This window comes from Mobula birostris, chromosome 5, assembly GCF_030028105.1.
Source record: "Mobula birostris isolate sMobBir1 chromosome 5, sMobBir1.hap1, whole genome shotgun sequence".
Taxonomy (NCBI): Eukaryota; Metazoa; Chordata; class Chondrichthyes; order Myliobatiformes; family Myliobatidae; genus Mobula; species Mobula birostris.
The window spans coordinates 135,814,362-135,834,559 of record NC_092374.1 but is presented as its reverse complement, the minus strand read 5'-3'; the positions used below and the strand labels follow the sequence as shown (position 1 = coordinate 135,834,559).

Here is a 20,198-nt window from a genome sequence, read left to right as displayed (position 1 = left end):
TGATTGGGATAGAAAGGGCTAGAAATTCTACCGCATAACTCCCAGCCCTAAAAAGCTCCCTTCAAACAGAAACAGCTAAACCAATGTCAAACTGTGCCCATTTCTAAATGCTGTAAGAATATTCCCATGTCCCCTGATTCCTCTAATATTCAGACTGATTATAGTTTAGAACGCTGTCAATGGTTGATCTACCACATCTCTCCCAGGTAAAATATTCCAGAACACTCTTTGACCACTCAATGTCATTTGTGTTAAACAGACTGGAGAACAGCCAGACAACAGCTAGGCGCCCAAGCCAGGGAATGCCATGGAGATCTTGGTAATGATCAACTCTAAATGTTGAACGTTCTACCTCTTATCTTGAGACTATGAATCCTAGCTCCGGACACATCAGTAAGGGAACATCTTCCTTGTACTTACTCTCCCAAGTCAGCTATGAATTTTGTATGTTTCAGTGAAATCACCTTATATTATTTAACTCTGATGACGAATAGATGCCAAGATTATTCAACTCCTTGTTGTCCATAAGACCCACCATACTAGGAATTAGCCTGGCCAATCTTCATTACACAAGGATGCATAATCTCTGTTATTAATTTGGAGAAACGGTACAGAACAGGTCCTTCTGGCCCAATGAGCCACACTACCTAGAAACCCACCTATTTAACCCTAGCCTAATCACAGGACAATTTACAATGAACAATTAACCTACTAACCATTCTGTCTTTGGACTTAGAAGAAAACAGAGCACCTGAAGGACACCCAGGCAGTCAGAGAAGATGTACAAACTCCTTACAGAAGGTGCCAGAAATGAACTCTGAACTCCAGAACACCCCAACCTGTAATAGTGTCACACTAACTGCTAAGCTGTCACAGCAGACCAATTGTTTCATAGGTAAGGAAAATCAAAATTGTACACAATACATCAGGCATTGTTTGATCAAATCCCCACATCTAATTATTATGAAATGTTAATGTTATACTGCATGGAATCAGGGCAGTGGGCACCTGCCCATATTATTCTCATCTTCCAGCAGTTGACCCATAACCTTCAATACCTGGATGATTGAGTTACTCATCTAGAAGTGCACTGTCCTCTGCACTGGTGAGTCCCACCATAAATTGGGTAACTACTTTGTCGATCACCTTCGCTCCAGATGGTCAACCATTTTAATTCTACTCCCCATCCCCATTCCTGTGTTATTATGGGTGTACATAATAAAGAACTTCAGTTCTCAGCGTGCAATGCGGGCAGTTCACCCAGAACCGCAAGTGACATTGGTGGAATGGTTGCACTTGCTGGTGTCGGGCTGAAGCCATGACTAGAGTGTCCTGTAAATAAATATATTAGCTTTATTCTTGCTGATTGTCTTTTATCAAGAACAAATATAACATTGTGTCAGAAGTGATATTCAGGCCAATGTTGACGTGATTGTCACCTCCATTCCAGTATCTCCCAAAAGAACAGAGAAGATTAGGACAGCAGCAGGGACAGATGAAACAATGAAAGTACTCAAAATCAATATAGAAAGGATGGCCAGCAACTAAGAACGACTATCCAATGTGCATTCGGAATTATTGTGCACGCACAGCTGAACTGTCAGTAGTGGAAGATACGGTCTTCGAAGAGAACAGATACGCAATTCCAGTGTCGTTACACAAGGAAATGCTCCAGAAGATATATGAAGGGCATCTTGGTGAGAAAAAAATGTAAACATAGAGCTCAGGAAGTGATGTACTGACCAAGGATGAACCAAGATATCAGCCAGACCAATACTTCATGTGAGATATGCCTTACCTACAGACCAACGCAGTAAGCAGCATCACTTACAACACAACCTGAACCAGACAGGCTGTACTTTAAAAGGGTTTTGGCCCAAAATATCGACAGTACATTTTTCCATAGATGCTGCCTGGCCTGCAGAGTACCTCCAGCATTTTATGTGTGTTGCTAGGCTGTACTTCAAAGTTGGAGTGGATTTGTTTGATTGTAATGGGAAGTTATATTGTTGTAACAGACTAGTTTTCCAATTACCCAGCGGTTGCAACACTACAATCAACATCCAGCAAAGTGGTCATCACCTTCCAGAAAGCTCTATTCACAAAGCATGGAGCTCCATGTGAAGTGGTATCAGACAACAGCCCACAATTTTCCAGCTGTGAGTTCAAGTCCTTTGCCAGTGACTGAGGGTTTTGACATACAATTTCAAACCTAATCACCCAAAGTTTAATGACCAAGCAGAGTTCAGTCAAGGTAGTGAAGGCCCTCGTAAAGAAAGTGAAAGACGGATGAGAGGACTTCCACAAGCCTTATGATTTATAGAAGTGCACCACGATAGAATGACCTTCCACCAGCCCAAATGCTGAGGGGTCGACGCATACACGCTAACCTTCCAGTGCACGAAGACATGCTGACACCTAAAGGAGCATACGAGGTCAAATTGGCTCAAGAGAAAGGGAAAGAAAAATGGAAGCAGTACCATGACAAGACTGTGAAAAGCCTACCAGTCCTGAAACCTGGAGATCGAATACGAATCCAAAATCACGATTTCAGCACATAGTCCAAGCAAGGATATGTGCAAGAAGGAATTGTCTACATTCCTACCCGATCCAGACGGAGCAGGGAAGACCTCCATGTGGATCTACTGCCACAAATTCCAACCCACAGCTGTGGCGTATCACCTGTCAGTGCACCAAAGGGGCCAGCAGATGTGAAAATTGAACTTGGTACTCAGAGTTCTCAAAAAGACACTAATATTAACACAACCAGATGTTAACTAAATTTCTCAAATAATGACTGATATTGCTTACCTTTTCCTTTGGTCTGATTGTTAGATTCAGGTCCTTAAGAACAGGTTCAGAATCAGGACTGTAGCCAAAGCTGACATTTTCAAATGTCACACTGCCTTGGTTTGGCCAGTCACTAGGTGGAGGTTTGCAAGATTCCCATGCTGCCTCGCTTTCAAGTTGAGTATAGTCCAGTACTCTTTCCACTGATGTCATCTACAAGGATGAGAGAACATTTAAAAACGTCATGTCATTCGCTGATGCATCCTCCTTCTTGATGCAAAGAACTGAGACAAAACTTTATAAATACTGCAGCATTGCCATTTGGTCCTCTATGAAGATTCCTGCTCCCTCATTTCTTTCTTATCCTGCTTGTCATTTCTATAGCTTTTCTGGTTGTTTTCTGTTGTTTTTGTTAATTGCCATTCTACTCATATATTCTCTTCGTGTCTTACTTTACATTTCACATTTTGCTTCTCACATGACTATTATACCTGGCTCCAGGATGAAATGATCTCCTTCATGCATTTCTGCTAATTCCATTCCATGAAGGGGTTCTGAATATGAACCACAAACATGGAAAAAAATCTGCAGATGCTGAAAATCCAAAGCAACACACGCGAAATGCTAAAGAAACTCAGCAGGTCAGGCAGCATTTATGGAAAAGAATATAGTCAACTTTTCAGGCTGAGACCCTTCATCAGGACTGGAGAAAAAAGATGAGAAGTCAGAGTAAGAAGGTGGGGAAACAAGTACAAAGTTATAGATGATAGGTGAAACTGGGAGAGGGGGAGGGGGCAAAGTAAAGATCTGGAAAGTTGATAGCTGAAAGAGATAAAGGACTGGAGGAGGGGGAATCTGACTGGAGAGGATAGAGATCATGGAAGAAAGAGAAGGGGGAGCAGCACCAGTGGGAGATGATGGGCAGGTAAGGAGGTAAAGTGAGAGAGGGATGCAGGAATCAGGAATGGGGAATGGTGAAGAAGGCGGGGGGGGGGGGGTGCAATAACCAGAAATTTGAGAAATCAATGTTTATGCCATCAGTTTGGAGTGGATCCAGAACGAATATACGGTGCCCTCAGCTGCATAGCTTCCGTTTTGCACATGTCTGTCCTCACCCCATCCTCCCACCACCACACCAGGGAAAGGGTTCCTCTTGTCCTTACCTACCACCCCACTAGCCTGTGTGTTGAGCACATAATTCTCTATACCTTCCACCATCTCCAATGAGATCCCACGACCAAGTACATCTCTCCCTCCCCCTCCCTTTTCTGCTTTCTGCAGGGTTCACTCCCTAGGCAACTCCCTTGTCCACTCGTCCCTCCCAATGATCTCCCTCCTGGCACTTATCCTTGCAAGTGGAACAAGTGCTACACCTTCCCCCTCACTGCCATTCAGTGCCCCAAAACTGTACTTCCTGGTGAGGCGACACTTCACCTCTGAGTTTGTTGGGGTCATCTACTGTATCCGCTGCTCCTGATGTGGCCTCCTGTATATCGGTGAGGCCCAACGTAGGGTGGGAGACCACTTCACCGAGCACCCATGGTCCATCTGCCAGAAAAAGCAGGATCTCCCGGAAGCCACCCATTTCAATTTCACTTCCCATTTCCATTCCCACATATCAGTCCATTGCTTCCTCTACAGCCATTATGAGGCCACACTCAGGTTGGAGGAGCAACACCTTATATTCCACCTGAGTAGCCTTCAATCTGATGGCATGAACAACGATTTCTCAAAGTTCTGGTAATTGCCCACCCCGCCTTCAACATTCCCCATTCCTGCTTCCTTCTCTCGCCTTATCTCCTTACTTGCCCATCACCTCCCTCTAGTGCTCCTCCTCCTTCCCTATCTTCCATGATCTTCCACCCTCTCCTATCAGATTACCCCTTTTCCAGCCCTTTATCCCTTTCACCTATCAGCTTCCCAGCTCTTCACTTCACCTCCCCACCCTCTCCCAGTTTCGCCTATCACCTATCACCTTGTACTTCTTTCTCCCCTCCCCCACCTTCTTACTCTGACTTCTCATCTTCTTTTCTAGTCCCAATGAAAGGATTCGGATTGAAATGTTGTGTGTTCACTCTTTTCTATAGATGGTGCCTAACCTGCTGAGTTTCTCCAGTATTTTGTGTGTGTGTTGCTTAGAATATAAAGTAGATTCATTCGATGTAGTAAATGCAACATGCAACCTTTAAATGTTTTCTAATATAACTGAAGTAGTAAAATGAGTAAGATAAATAAATCGGTTATTGTGCTCCAATTCAACCAGTTCTGAATATTTTTAAGCTTCTTTCCCAGAGTTTAAAATCTGGTTAACACTGATTAAAATGTTTAGCTTTGTTTCTAAAGTAAATCCATTTCAGCTGTGTTAATCAAAGTACCAAGTTATTTCGTGAACACCTCAAGAAATGAAAAAGGATCTAGTGCTTTCCCAGCGTATATGATGAATAAGCTCTTCCCGGGCTTCCAGCCGGGTACAGGTATCGATTATAACTGATGTCTTGACTCCAAGCTCTGCCATCTTCACCAGGGATGATGCCTGGGCATGTCTTATCCAGTGGTAGTTACACCCTGTAGCCCATCACTCCTGATTGGTTGGTCCTCATCCAATCAAGTTTCCTTTCACTTTAACTTGTTAACAATCGAATTCCAGTTCTTAATAAGAGCGAGACCTTCATAGAAACATACAGCCCATAAAGCTGTGCCAAACACCTTAGAACTATCTAGGCTTTACCCACAGTCCACTATTTTCCTAAGCTCCATGTAGCCATCCAGGAGTCTCTTAAAAGACCCTACTGTTTCCACCACCAGCAGCCCATTCCACGCGCTCACCATCCTCTGCGTAAAAAACTTACCTCTGACATCTCCTCTGGTACCTACTTCCAAGCACCTTAAAACTATGCCCTCTCATGCTAGCCATTTCAGCCCTAGGGAAAAGCCTCTTGACTATCCACACGATCAATGCCTCTCATTATCTTGTACACCTCTATCAGGTCACCTCTCATCCTCCGTCGTTCCAAGGAGAAAAGGCCGAGTTCACTCAACCTATTCTCATAAGGCATGCTCCCCAATCCAGGAAACATCCTTGCAAATCTCCTCTGCACCCTTTCTATGGTTTCCATATCTTTGTTAAAACTCTTTTACTCTAGTTTTATTTCAATGGCTTCCTTTACCGGGGGGTCCCAAAAGCCACAGGCACGGCACAGTAGCCTTGTGCTGACGAAGTCAATCCTATTGCCATTGTGAACAGAATGTTCTGCTGCCACTGATTTCTCTGGGTAACCCAAATGGATACACCTCCTGTGCTCCTTGATGTGGGTTTTCTCTATGCATCCTGTCTGGCCTATATACGCTGCTTTGCATTCACAGGGATTCATATAAATGCCAGCCAACCTGAATCCCAGGTCACCTTTGACCCGCATAAGCCGTGATTTGAGCTTCTTTACAGGCAACCCGTCTGGAAGCCGAGAACAGCTTAACCCAAGTAATGATTTAGGAGACATTTTGCATTTGCTGTTATGCACATGATTTAAGTAGAAACTCAATACTCTTCGATCAGGTGCAGTTTGTGCCTGGATTGTAACAAAGTGGAAACTCTATCCCCGTTAATTAATTCATTGCATTTATTTATTTAGAGATACAGCATGGTACAACCCTTCTGGCCCAGTGAGCTGACGGTGCCCTTACACAGCCAAGTGACCAGTTAACCTATTAACCCATACACCTTTTGGGATGTGGGAGAAAACCACAGCAGCTGAAGGAAACCCACGCGGACTATGACAGAACCTGCAAACACCTCACAGTCAGCAGCAGGAACTGACCCATTCTTCTAACTTGTTGCATAAAATATTTTAAAAGCTATCTTACCAAATTTTCAACTTCAGTACTTTGCCGTACACCCCACTGGAACATTCCCATCAGTGTGATAGAATAAGACAGAACTAAACCGACCTGTCCTGCGTCCAACTCTGCAAGAAGAGAGAATACCTGCAGTTAAAAAGGGCACCTTTCGTATCTACCACTGAAATGCACTGGAAGGAATCGGCACTGTTGTAATGCAGGAAATACAATTGTCAATTTACACAACTGTGACTTTTGTTGAAGAATCTAACTTAACTGAAGACACAGAAGAAGAAATAAGCTTTATAACTTCTTAGGTGCTGCTCAGTAACTGATCACTTATAATAATAACTAATCTTTACTCATATTCTGTGCCTCTTGGTTTGATCTCTGATCCTTTAGTAAAAAGCCTGATTTTTATTCGTATTTAGAATCTTGCACTTGTCATAAGCAGACCTTTTTTTGCTTGATAGAGTTGGCATCGTACAGCACAAAAAAGGGCCTTTCAATCCATCAAATCTTTTTGCCTGTCTACACTAATCCCATTTGCCCACATTAGAACTATATTCTTTTGCTTCCTTAATTAAATATTTGCCTTAAAGCCACTTAAACATTGTAATTGTATCCACTTCCATCCCTTCTCTGGCAAAGTATTCTAGATATCAACCGCCTCTCAGTATAAAAAAGCTTAGTGGCAATTCTGTACTAAACTTGAATCATAGAAGGATACTCAACAGCTGAGGCAGGGTTTGGATGCCATCACCTTCCACAAAGTAAAACCAAGCAGCAAAAATGACAACAAGGTTTCGCTCCCAGATGAGCTCAATGTTTTATGCTCACTTTTACTAGCAGAACTTGGAGGCACCATCACGAACCCCCACATACCCCGATGACCTTGTGATTTCAGTCTCTGAGACCAATATGACAGCATCCTTCACAAGGCAAATCCACGGAAAGCGTCAGGCCCAGAGCACGTATCTGGCTGAGTACTGAAGACTTGTGCTAATCAACTGGCTGGAGTGTTTAGAGACATCTTTAACCTCTCACTTTGGCTGTCTGAGGTACCCACCCGCTCAAGCAGGCTTCAATTATACCAGTGTCCAAGAAGAACATGGTAACCTGCCTCAATGACTGTCATCCAGTCACACTTACATCAGCTGTGATGGAGTGCTTTGGGAGGTTGGTCATGAGGTATATCAACTCCTACCCGAGGAGTAACCTGGAATGACTCCAATTTGCCTAACAGGTCAACAGCAGGTGCCCTTTCATTCACCCTACACTCAGCTCTGGAACACCTGGATAATGAAAATGTATATGTCAGTATCCTCTTTATTGACTACAGCTCAACACTATCATCCCCTCAAAACTCATCACTAAGCTTTGAGACTTGAGACCCAATACCTCACTTGCAAATGGATCCTTAATTTCCTCACTTGTGGACCCCAGTCAGTGCAGACTGGCAACATCTCCTCCACGATCACCACCAGCACAGGTGCACCACAAGACTGTGAGCATAACCTGTGAGTATAAAACTCTAACTCGCTTTATACCTAACCTAATGACTAAGAACAGTTCCAATGCCATATTTAAGTTTGCTGGTGACACTTGTCGGCTGAATCAAAGGTGGTGGTGAATCAGCATATAGGAGGGAGATTGAAAATCTGGCTGAGTGGTGACACAACAACAATCTCACTCAATGTCAGCAAAACCAAACAGCTGATTATTGACTACAGGAGGAGGAAACTAGAGGTCCATCAGTGTGTCCTCATCAGGGGGTCAGAGGTGGAGAGGGTCAGCAACTTCAAATTCCACGGAGTGATCATTTCAGATTTGTCCTGTGTCCCACACATAAATTCCATTACAAAGAAGGTACCACTGCAGTTCTACTTTTTTAAGAAGTTTGTGTACATTCGGTATGTTACCTAATTCTTTGACAAACTTCTACAGATGTTTCCCTCCAGTTTTCACCTATCACCTGGTATTTCTCACTCCCCTCCCTCCACCTTTTAAATCTACTCCTCAGCCTTGTTCCTCCAGTCCCACCGAAAGGTTTCGGCTCAAAATGTCAACATACTTTTTTCCATAGATGCTGCCTGGCCTGCTGAGTTCCTCCAGCATTTTGTGTGTGTTGGTCAGATTTCCAGCATCTGCAGATTTTCTCTTGTTTGTGATTCTATAGGTGTATAGTGAAGAGTATCTTAACTGGCTGCATTTTGCTTGGATACAGAAACACTGATGCCCAGGAACAGAACAGTCTACAGAAAGCAGTGTGCGCAGTGCAGTCCATCACAGGCAAAGTCTTCGACCATTGAGCACATTTACAAGCAGAACTGCCACAAGAAAGCATCTCCATGACGGACCCATACCACCTAAGCCACACTCTCTTCTTGCGGCTGTTATCGGGAAGGAGGTACAGAAGCCTTAGGTCCCACGCTACCAGTTCATGAACAGTTATTACCCTACAACGATCAGGCTCCTGAATCAGCATGGATAACTTCACTTGCAGCAACTCTCAACTGATGCCACAACCTACAGATTCACTTCTATGGATTCCACAACTTATGTTCTCAGTGTTATTTATTTTTTATTTGCACTATTTGTCTTCTTTTGCATATTAGTTGTTTGTCAGTTTTTATCAATGTGGGTTGTCTTAAATTCTATTGTATTTCTTTGTTCCTCTAAATGCCCGCAAGAAAATAAATCTCAGGGTAGTACAGTGCCTATAAAAAGTATTCACTTCCCCCCCCCGCCCTTGGAAGTTTTCACGTTTTATTGTTTTACAACATTGAATCACAGTGGATTTAATTTGGCGTTTTTTAAAAAAACTGATCAACAGAAAAATATTATTTCGTGTCAAAGTAAGTTCCTTTGTATTGCTTTCATCCTGGGAGTTCTGAATTTGTTTGTGCTTCCTTTGATTCTCTTGGGAACGTGCCTCAATTGTAGGTGACCAGTCACTTAATTAGGTAAGGCATCGAAGGGTACAGATCTAATAAGGACAAATGTGTTTAGTGTAGATTGGGTAAAAACCATCAGCATTTTTATAGTAGGTTGAATGACCGATTTCTGTGCTCAACAACTTTATGACTATACATAATACTGTTCCTGAACCACCCTGGTTCTCTTCATGTTTAGCCTTGGTGGCACTCTGCACAATTTCCTATCCTCGATCTCAGTTTCTCAACACAAAAAAATGTTCAATGTACTCGATAAATTCAATATAACAAATTATAAAACCTTGTAGTTTAATAACACTGAATTGGTTACATCAATTCAAGATTTATTTTATCAAACTGCAGGATCTATATTCAGCTCAATCTTGCTAAGTAATATAAGACAAAAATACAAATTAAAAACATTTTAACAGAAAACTAGCTTAATTGTAAATTTGCTTGGAGAAAATAAAAGAAAACTGTTACAGAATAATAATTACATCCATAAGTTAAACTGCTGATTATAATGTAAAGAAAAAGCTGAAATTCCTACTCACGGCTTGCAATGAAAATGGAACTAAAAGCAACCACTGTGACAAAAATTGCACAAAGACCATCCAACCGAACTGCAAGCCACCGTGAAGTAGTCAGAAAAAGGAACCACGTTTCTGCAGAGAAAATGGGAAATAAAAGTCTGATAAAATCAATGACATACTCTTTATCATTTTGTCAAAACAATTCAGAATACAGTTCTGTGTACAATGCATAATTCAGGTAATTTAAATGTTGATATTAAAATATAATACTAATATTAATGAACCATTCTGCTGAGTTTTACATGCAACATTATCAGTTACTTGTTCAGCAGTTACTTGTTCACACAGATAGAAACAACTGAACACTTAGACTCAGAACACGAACAATGGTTTATTTCTATTAGGTTCCATTAAAGGGAGTTTATGATTCCAATTGAGGCAAACTCCACTTAACCTGAGAATAAACCATACACTGAAACATTCTGTAACTACTTGATAGGTCCGTATTTCCAATAATCATGCTTCCATTTTGTGCAATATGTGAAGTCATGCTTTGGTTTACAGAAGTGTAGAGCTCCTGGGCCATTGGTGCATTGATGTTTTGGAAAGAGTCTAGATCTCTAAGCTTCCTCTTCTGCAAAGCCAGTCTACACACATGCTTTGACATTGACTCCCTATTTCAAATGTGTGAGGAAGAAATACCTTAAAGTATAAAGTCATATCTGTCAACATAGAAAAAGTCCTCCTCCTCCTCCCTGCTGACACTCAACACCGATGTATTTCCAGGACCAGTGTTTAGCTTGCAGCTTTACTCTCTCTCTACACCCATGACTGTGTGGCTAGGCACAGCGCAAATGCAAACTATAAATTCACCTTGACACAACTATTGTTGGCAGAATTTCAGGTGGTGAAGGGGAAGAGTACACGAATGAGGTAGATCGGCTGGTTGGGTGCTGTCGCAACAACAACCGTCAATCCAACCAGTAAGACCAAGGAATTGATTGGGGGCTTCAGAAAGGGCAAGTTGAGGGAACATGCACCAGTCATTATTGATGGGCCAGCAGCAGGAAGGGTAAGCAATGGAAAAGCTGAGCAGTCTGAAGTTCCTGGGTGTCAACATATCAGAAGATCTATCCTGGGCTCAACATAATGAAGCAATTATGAAGAGGGCATGCCAGCGGCTATATTCCATTCAGAGTCTGAGGAGATTTGGTATGTCACCAAAGAACACAGAACAGTACAGCAGAGGAACAGGCACTTCATCCCACAACGTTGTGCTGAACCAGCTAAACAGTAAATCAAGAGCCCCCAAATGCTAATCCCTCCTACCTACACAATGTCCATATCCCCCTATCTTCCTCACATTCCTATGCCTATCTAAACGTCTCTTAAAAGCCTCTAATGTACTTGCCTCTACCATCATACCAGGCGGCGCATTCCAGGAGTAAAAAAACTTACCCCTCACATCCCCTTTGAACCTACCCCTCTCTTCTTAATGCATGTCCTCCATTATTACACATTTCAATCCTGGGAAAAAGATACTCCCTGTCTACTCTATCTGTGCCTCTCATAATCTTATAACCCTTTAACAGATCTCCCTTCTGCTTCCACCGCTCCAAAGAAAACAACCCAAGTTTATACAGCCTCTCCTGATAGCAGGTGCCCTCTAAGCCAGACAGCACCCTGGTAAACCTCTTCTGCACCCTCTCCAAAGCCTCAACATCCTTGCTACGGTGGGACAACCAGAACTGTATGTAAAACTCAAGATTGGCCCCACCAAATTTTTATAAAGTTCCAACATAACCTCTTGACTTTTGAACTCAGTTCCACAACTAATAAAAGCAAGCATTCCATAAGCCTTCTTAACCACCCTATTGAGCTGTGTACTTTCATGGAGGTATGAACTTGGGCCCCAAACCTCTCTGCTCAGCAACACTGTTAAAGGTCTTGCTCTTAACAGAGTATTGTCTCCTTGCATTTGCCCTACCGAAGCGCAACACCTCATATTTATCTGGGTTAAAATTCATCTGCCATTTCTCTACCCATATCTGTAACTGATCTACATTGTGCTATACTCTTTGCCAGTCTTCTACACTATCCACAACTCCATCAATCTCGGTATTATCAGCAAACTCATCTACATTTTCATCCAGTTTATTTATATACATACAAACGTAGAGGTCCCAGCACAGATCCTTGAGGAACACCACTAATTACAGATCTCCAGCTCAAATAAGACCCTGCAACTACCAACCTATGTCTTCTTTGCATAAACCAGTTCTGGATCCAAACAACCAATCTGTCATGGGCTCCATGCAACTTAATCTTCTGGATTAGTCTCCCATGATGAGGGACTTCATCAAACTCCAGCAAGTTTCTACAGATGTACATAGAGAACATTCTAACTGGTTGCATCTCTGCCTGGTATAGGGGGGCCATTGCATAGGATCGTGTAAAGCTGCAGAGGGTTGTAAACTCAACCAGCCCCATTCCTCTTATCAAAGACAGCTTCAAAAGGCGATGCTTCAAAAAGGCAGCGTCGATCATTAAGGACTCCCATCACCCAGAACATGCCTTTTTCTCATTGCTATCATCAGAGACAAGGTACAAGAGCCTGAAGACACACAATCAATGTTTTAGGGGCAGCTTCTTCCCCTCCACCATCAGGTTTCTGAATGGACGATGAATCCATGAACAATACCCCATTATTTTTGCTCTCTTTTTCCACTGTATTTAATTTTTTATATATATTTCTGTTTATAATTTATAGTATATATTGATGTATTGTTTTCTATGTATTAGTCTTTAATTTTTTTTTGTGTTTTTTTGCCTTATCTTTCTCACCCTTTTTGTGAGGGGAAGGGGGGGGATTTAGGGCTTGATGACCATGTTGCTCTTCTTTTGTTCCTTGATTTTGTGACTATCTGGATAAGAAGGATTTCAGAGTTGTATACTTTGATAAGTGAACCTTTGTACTGCATTGTACAAATGCTGCAAAATAACAACTGTCATGACATATGACAGTGATAATAAATCTGATTCTGCCTGTGATACTGAAGGCCCCTCAGCTCACTACATCTATGCCAACCAATAATTCCACTTGCCTGAATTAATTCAATATCCCTCTATGTCTTGTCCATTCATGTACCTGTCCAGAAGGCTATTAAATGTTGTGACTGTTCCTTCCTCTATCAACTCCTTCAGCATTCCAGTGACCAACTACTCTTTATAAAAATATTTTACTCCGCAGATCTCCTTTAAACCTTCTCCCTCTTAACATAAACCCCGCCCTCTAGTTCTAGATTTGCCTATCATAGAAACAGATACTGGCTTACTGCTCTTTCTATGACTCTCATAACTTATACACCTCTATCAGTCACCTCTCAGCCTTCAATCCAGAGTACATAGACCTAGCCTATGCAATGACTACTCATGATTCAAGCCCTCCAATCCAAGCAACACTCTGGTGAATCTTTTATGTACACTAGTTTTTCTTTACTAGATTAAAGTGGTATTTGAACTTTCTTTCTATCTGCTGGTTTTCATAATTCTCCAATATTTTCATTTTCTTTCTCTTTGCTATTGGTTTGCTTTTCAGCTCCACTGGTATTTAGTTACTCTCAGAAACTGCTTTATTAGGTGCACATGTACACTTGCTTGTTAATGCAAATATCTAATCAGCCAATCATGTGGCAGCAACTCAATGCAGAAAAGCATGGAGACATGGTCAAGAGGTTCAGTTGTTCTTCAGACCAAACATCAGAATGGGGGAAGAAATATGACCAAACTGACTCTGACCGTGGAATGATTGTTGGTGCCAGGTAGTGTGATTTGAGTATTCAGAAACTGCTGATCTCCTACGGTTTTCATGTCCAACAGTCTCTATAGTTTACAGAGAATGGTACAGAAAACAAAAGAAAACAGCAACATCCAGTGAGCAGCAGTTCTGTGGACAAAAGCATCTTTTCAATGAGAGAGGTCAGAGAATGGTCAGACTGAAGGCGACAGTAAGTCAAATAAGCATGCGTTCTTACAGTGGTGTGCAGAAGAGCATACTGAATGCACAACATTTTGAACCTTGAAGTGGATGGACTACAGCAGCAGAAGACAACAAACGTACACACAATGATCATTTTATTATGTACAGATAACTGATTAAATAGCCTCTGAGTTTAGGAATCTCTGGACTACAAAAGTATTTTAAGACCATTGATTTTCAGAATTAAATATCACGCTGCTTTTTTACAGTTCTGTCAGTAATTATTCATATTGCTGAAGATGCACTAAAGATTTCAGTCTTTTCTTGTAACAGATTTTCTGTTTTCTTCGCTCTCTCAAAGGCCATGCCTCTCCATTGATTATTGCTTTCATTGATCACAAGTGCTTATGGCACTTCAATGAAATCGATATTATGTCCTATTCTAACAGTGACTAATATTTAATCAGTAATTCCACTATTGTGGACACTACAGTTTAACCTAATCTTGTGCTGATTGAATATCTATGCACTTGTTGGGAGTAAAAAGTATAAATGCATTAGAAACATAAGCACCCAGGAAATTAGCTAGTGGAGATAGAAGAGACTGCCAGATGCTGGAATCTGGAGCAACACACAAAGGACTTCAAACAGGCAGTTGTGGCTCAGGGAGATTAGCTAGGCTATTTCTAGTAAAAAGGTTCTTCTCCTTTCATTCTCCTTGATTTATACAGCAGTTGGGGAAACAATAAAAATCATACAATTATTTCACCTGAATGGAGATCCTGATGCTCATCAAATTTTGCCTGAAACTGTTGCTCTGTTTTTGTTGCACGAATAGTCCAAAGTCCTTGAAGGGACGAAGATAGATGCGAAAAGACTGGACTTCGAGCTGAATTACAAAATCAATACATGTATCATTATTTTTTGCAGTAATTTTAAACATTGTTACATTTATAAAGAAAGCAGAAGCCCAGGGCCTCTATTAATTAATTATGTTGACTTCTTCTGGATTTTAATATCGAGCATTGGTGCAACCGCGAACATAATTAATAGAATAAACTCTCGTTACATTTTCAATGATTTTCATAAAGCATCGTCATTAAAACATTTTGGAATAATTTTTTGCATGTTTTGGTGTGATATGGGAGATATGGCAGAGGTTTGTCACTGAAGGTTGCATCAGATGCTAGGATGTAGGTGATCTCAGTAGAGATTTGGTGTGGAAGTGGATGGAGGGAGGGTGAGGTGTTCTGGGATAAGACAGCAATCTTGGCAGGTGGCTTAAAGAGCTGTCATCCAATTATGTTCCAGCCTAACATTGGTCAGGTTAACTCGAAGCATGATTTCAGCATGTTCCAGAGTCAGCAGGGAACTCTAGAAAGGATAACAGTACAGAATTTGAAGGCCTAATGAAAGCACAAAATGGACATATCATGTTGAAAGCAGACACTGTTCACTGCTTAGCTAGGAACAGTTAATAAAAAAAGTGCTTGGAAGCTAATAAATAAATATTTCAATCAAAATAAACCGCCACTGTTCTAGGATATGCTGCTACAAGATACATAGTTCACAATAAATAAATGTAATGCTTACAAAGGTACATGTCCTTTCAAAGTTTAAAGTACATATATGTCACTATATTCTACACTGAGATTCATTTTCTTGCAGGCATTCACAGTAGGACAAAAAATACAATAGAATTAATGAAAATCTGCACACAAACCAAAGACTGACAAGCAGCCAAGGTGCAAAATAACACAAACTGTGCAAACAAAAAAATACAAGAGGTTGTGATTCAGAAGAGCAGCAGGGCTGTTGGGTAAATTAGTGTCTAATAGATCCCAGACTCCACCCGCAGTTTGTGGGCTGTATATGTATAAATGAAATTTCAAGAAGTACTGGATAGGTGAGCAGTGTTGGACTGCACTGCATGTCTGAGAATGCCTATGTTTCAGCAGATCAGTATATTTAGGGTATATAATAGATATAATTTCAGTCTATAAAAATATTGTTATCAAACACGTTTTGGTGTAAACAGACGTTGCAATATTCAATTAAATTTTAAGAACAGTGTCATAATGTTATAGAATAATACTGATAGGAAACAGCCCTTCAGCCCAAATAGTCCTAGAGATGAAAGTTTATTAATTCATGAAAGGTATGGATAAGGTGGATGGTCATAGATTTTTTCCCCAGGTTTAGGGAGTCCAAAACTAGAGGGTAAAAATACAAGAGAAGAGGTGAGAGATTTAAGAGACCTGAGATGCAACTTCTTATATTTCAAAAATATTTTACAATTGACAAGTTCAAGACCATAGTTCCCCAAAAGTGGCAACACCAGTCAGTAGGATGATGATGGAGACATGTGGCATGATTGCCTTCACAGGTCAGGACATGGAATGGAACAGTTAGGACATTACATTGCCAATTTATGAAACACTGGTTTAGCCACACTTGACACACTAATCACCACACCCCCACACTGACTACCAAAACCACACCAGAGAATAAGGTGCAGTTTGGGTCACAACACCACAGGCAGGAATTGATTGATCTGGAGAGAGTGCAGAGAAGATTCACCAAAACGACTCAATTGGAGGACAGGTTGGGGTTGTTTTCCCTGGAGTGAAGGAGACTGAGGGGGTGGCTAAGAGATTATAAAATTATGATTGGCATAGGTAAGGTTAACATTGAAAGCTCTTTCCCATGGTAGAAATATCAAAAACAAGGTGACATAGGTATAAGGTAAGAGAAAGGAGTTTTAAAGCAGGCTTGAGGGGCAAGTTTTTTAAGCAGAGGATAGTTGAGGACTGGAACATGTTGCCAGAGGGGGTGCTGGGATCAGATATAAGCACTATGTTTAAGAGGCTTTTAGACAGACACTTAAATAGACAAGGCACCAAAGTATACACTCCTAATACAGGAAAATAGGATTACTGTAGATGAATAAAAAGGTGGATGTGGACTTATTATGTGACTTACCTAAAGAACAAACAAAAAGGCCAAGCTTAGAATCCCAGTAAATATCAACATTGGTCTTAAATTGCAGACCATCTAAAAAGGCATTGTGGTTTACTGGTCCGTACCAACCTTATGTCGGATTCCCAGACAGGAACAGTACATTGTGTCAGAGGCACACTGTGCCATATTCAGCTAAAAAGGCCCTTCCTGAAGGTGAAGTCGCAGATGAATTGATGGTTAAGAGAGGATAAGGGATAGCAGGTGAGAAAAGTATTATTGTAGGGAAGGGACAGAAACTGCATGGGCAAACTGACAAAAAAGGATCAGGAGATTACAGACAGAAGAAAAAGTTGTGTCTAAGGGAAGAAATGACAATGAATCAGGGGAGAAAAGAAAGCTAAGGAGGAGAGAACAGGGAGGGTCATGGGGGTGGGGTGACTGTAAAAAGATGAAGAGTACTGTGGATATGAGAAAGATCTCAATGGGAAGAGAGGGGATCACATTTAAGAAATAAAAGAAATGATTGTGGAAGGGACTGAGAGAATGGTGGGGGGGTAGAAATCTTTAGAGGTTAGTAGAAGTAGAAGTCACAGCAGAGTATTTTGTAGTGGAATAATTGTAGCATAAATCTTTCAGTGTGATGATTTGAGTGGAAAGTTGTTTCTCAAAAAAATTGGTTAAGGCTTACTTCTGTGTGTAAGCAGCGCCTTTCACAGGCCTTGCCTGTGCAGTACACTTCATTGCAGGTGATGCAAAACCAGTACGGTATAGCATGTCATTTCTTGTCACAGACACGATGTACCTCATGTACGGAGGACTCCATCTAACTAAAAGAGCATAAGACTTCGGACTAGAACTTGGCCATTTGGCCCATTGAGTCTGCTCCATCATTTGGTCATGGCTGATTTACTTTCCCTTTCAACCCCATTCTCCTGCCTTCTCCCCGCAACTTTTGACATCCTGACTAATCAAGACCCTAACAACCTTTAAATAGGCAATGAATTTCACAGATTCACCACCCTGTTTCTACTGAAATGTGTCCTCATCCCTGTTAGAAAGGTACACCTTTCTATTCTGTGGTTGTGTGAAGACATGTGCAAAGAGATGCATTTCAGGAATTTAAACACAGGCCAGGGCATACACAGTAAATGGCAGAACTCTGGGGAGTGTTGTAGAACAGAAAGACATAGGGGTACAAGTACATAGTCCTCTGAAAATTGCAGAAGTATTAGATTGGGCGGTGAAGAAGGGCAGCTTAACTTCATTGGTCAGAGCACTGTGTACAAGAGTTGAATGCCATGTTAGAGCTCTATAAGACATTAGTGAGCCCCACCGAGAGTATTATGTGCAGTTTTAGGCACCATCCTAAAGGAAGGATGCAATTTAAAATAGAGAGTGTGCAGAAAAGTTTCACACGAATGTTGCCAGGACAGGATGGCTTCAGTTATAGGAAGCAATCAGATGGGCTGGGACCGTCTTTCCCCTGGAGAAAAGGAGGATGCGGGGTAATACAATTGATGTATATAAAATTATGAAGGGTAGGAGAATCCAAAATTGTTTAAAGTGAGAGGGAAAAGATATTTTTTTCAAAATATACTTTATTCAAAAATAAAATTATGTACAGTTAACCATTCAATGACTCTCAATCCTTTACAGATGTATTCATTACGGGCTTTACACTGCCACATGTTTAGCCACTCTGTTGTTTCATCTTTTCACACCATTGTTGAGGGGTATACTCCCCGCCACCCAACCCCTCCCACTCCCGCTGGGAGAAGAACCCTAAACTGTGGTCCTTCCCCACCGGGCCCTTGCGGTGGCTACACCAAGTTTCAATGCATCTCTCTAACATAGCTCTAATCTCTCTACTCCACCTCCACCCCAACTTGTCTATTCACTCTCCCTGTACTACTTTTATTCTTTCTTCACTTGTGATCATAAAAGGTGTCCAGGACATCACTTAAAGACTGATAATTTAGTTTTCTGAGTCATACTTACTAGTAGTTTCCATGCGTTTAATATCACGAGATGTTTCCAAGAAATAACTCCGAAGGAAAAAGAATATAATGACAAGTGGAGTGATGGGAATAAGTATCCAAGGAATGACAGATACTGCCAAAGCTATCACACTCAAGATCTGCAGAAAGATCTGAAAAATAAAACAAATATGTTTATCATCTCATGAACAGCTAAATCTGTTATCAGGTAACAATACAGCTGAATTCTAATCGGAAAGAATCCATTGAAGATTTTTAATATACCGCTCTGTTTAGATAAAATTACAAAGTCACGGAGCACATAATCAAGGCTCACAATATCTATGCCACTAACCTACATTAATCCCGTTTACCTGCATTAGTTACATAACCTTCGCTGCCTTGGCAACTTACTGTCCAAATTTGCAAATTTGCAGATGGTACAAAGATTGGGAGCATAGTATACAGCAAGGAAGATCTGGACTGGCTGGAAAAATGGGCTGAAAAATGGCAGGTGGAATTTAATGCACACAAGTTTGAGATTGTGCACTTTGGGAGGACAAACTAGGGTAGGGCACTGAGAGGTGCAGTGGTACAGAGGGGTCTGGGAATACATCAACAACAAAGTGCATTTATTATTAAAGAATGTATAAAGTATATACCTTGAGAACTGTTTGCTTACAGGCATCCACAAAGCAAGATGCCTGAAGAACCCAATTAAAATAAAGAAAGACCATACCTACCGTGCAGAGAAAGAGGGGAAAAGAACCCACACACATCCAGCACATCATTCGCTGCATCTTCTGCCATCCTCCAAGGGACCCCACCGTCAGGCACATCCTTCCCTCCCCTGACCTGTCCACCTTCTACAAGGATTCCCCTCGACATGTCCACTCCTTCTTTACCATTGATCTCCCTCTTGGCACTTTCCCTGCCACTGTTGCAAGTGCTATACCTCCTACCTCACCAACATCCAGTGCCCCAAACAGCCCTCCCAATAGCCCTCACCTATTAGTCCATCAGAGTCGTCTATTGTATTGGGTGTTCCCAATGTGGCCTCATCTACATCAGTGAGACCCAACACAGACTGGGGGAATCCGTCATCAAGCACTATTGCTCTGTCTGCCACACTAGGATCTCCTGTTGGCCACCTACTTCAATTAAATTTCCCATTTCCACACTGACATGC

At 41.5% G+C, this 20,198-nt stretch overlaps 1 protein-coding gene across 1 annotated transcript in view; it reads right to left on the bottom strand.

Annotated features, from left to right (window-relative positions):
* The window catches only part of abcc4 (ATP binding cassette subfamily C member 4 (PEL blood group)), a 338,193-nt gene that overhangs the window by 39,096 nt on the left and 278,899 nt on the right, over window positions 1-20,198 (bottom strand). The window contains exons 21-25 of the mRNA XM_072258740.1: window positions 19,032-19,182; window positions 14,842-14,961; window positions 10,115-10,225; window positions 6,652-6,752; window positions 2,812-3,003 (exon numbers count right to left, since the gene is read on the bottom strand). Coding sequence (XP_072114841.1) covers window positions 2,812-3,003; window positions 6,652-6,752; window positions 10,115-10,225; window positions 14,842-14,961; window positions 19,032-19,182 — 675 coding nt within the window. The remainder of the gene's footprint in view (window positions 1-2,811; window positions 3,004-6,651; window positions 6,753-10,114; window positions 10,226-14,841; window positions 14,962-19,031; window positions 19,183-20,198) is intronic.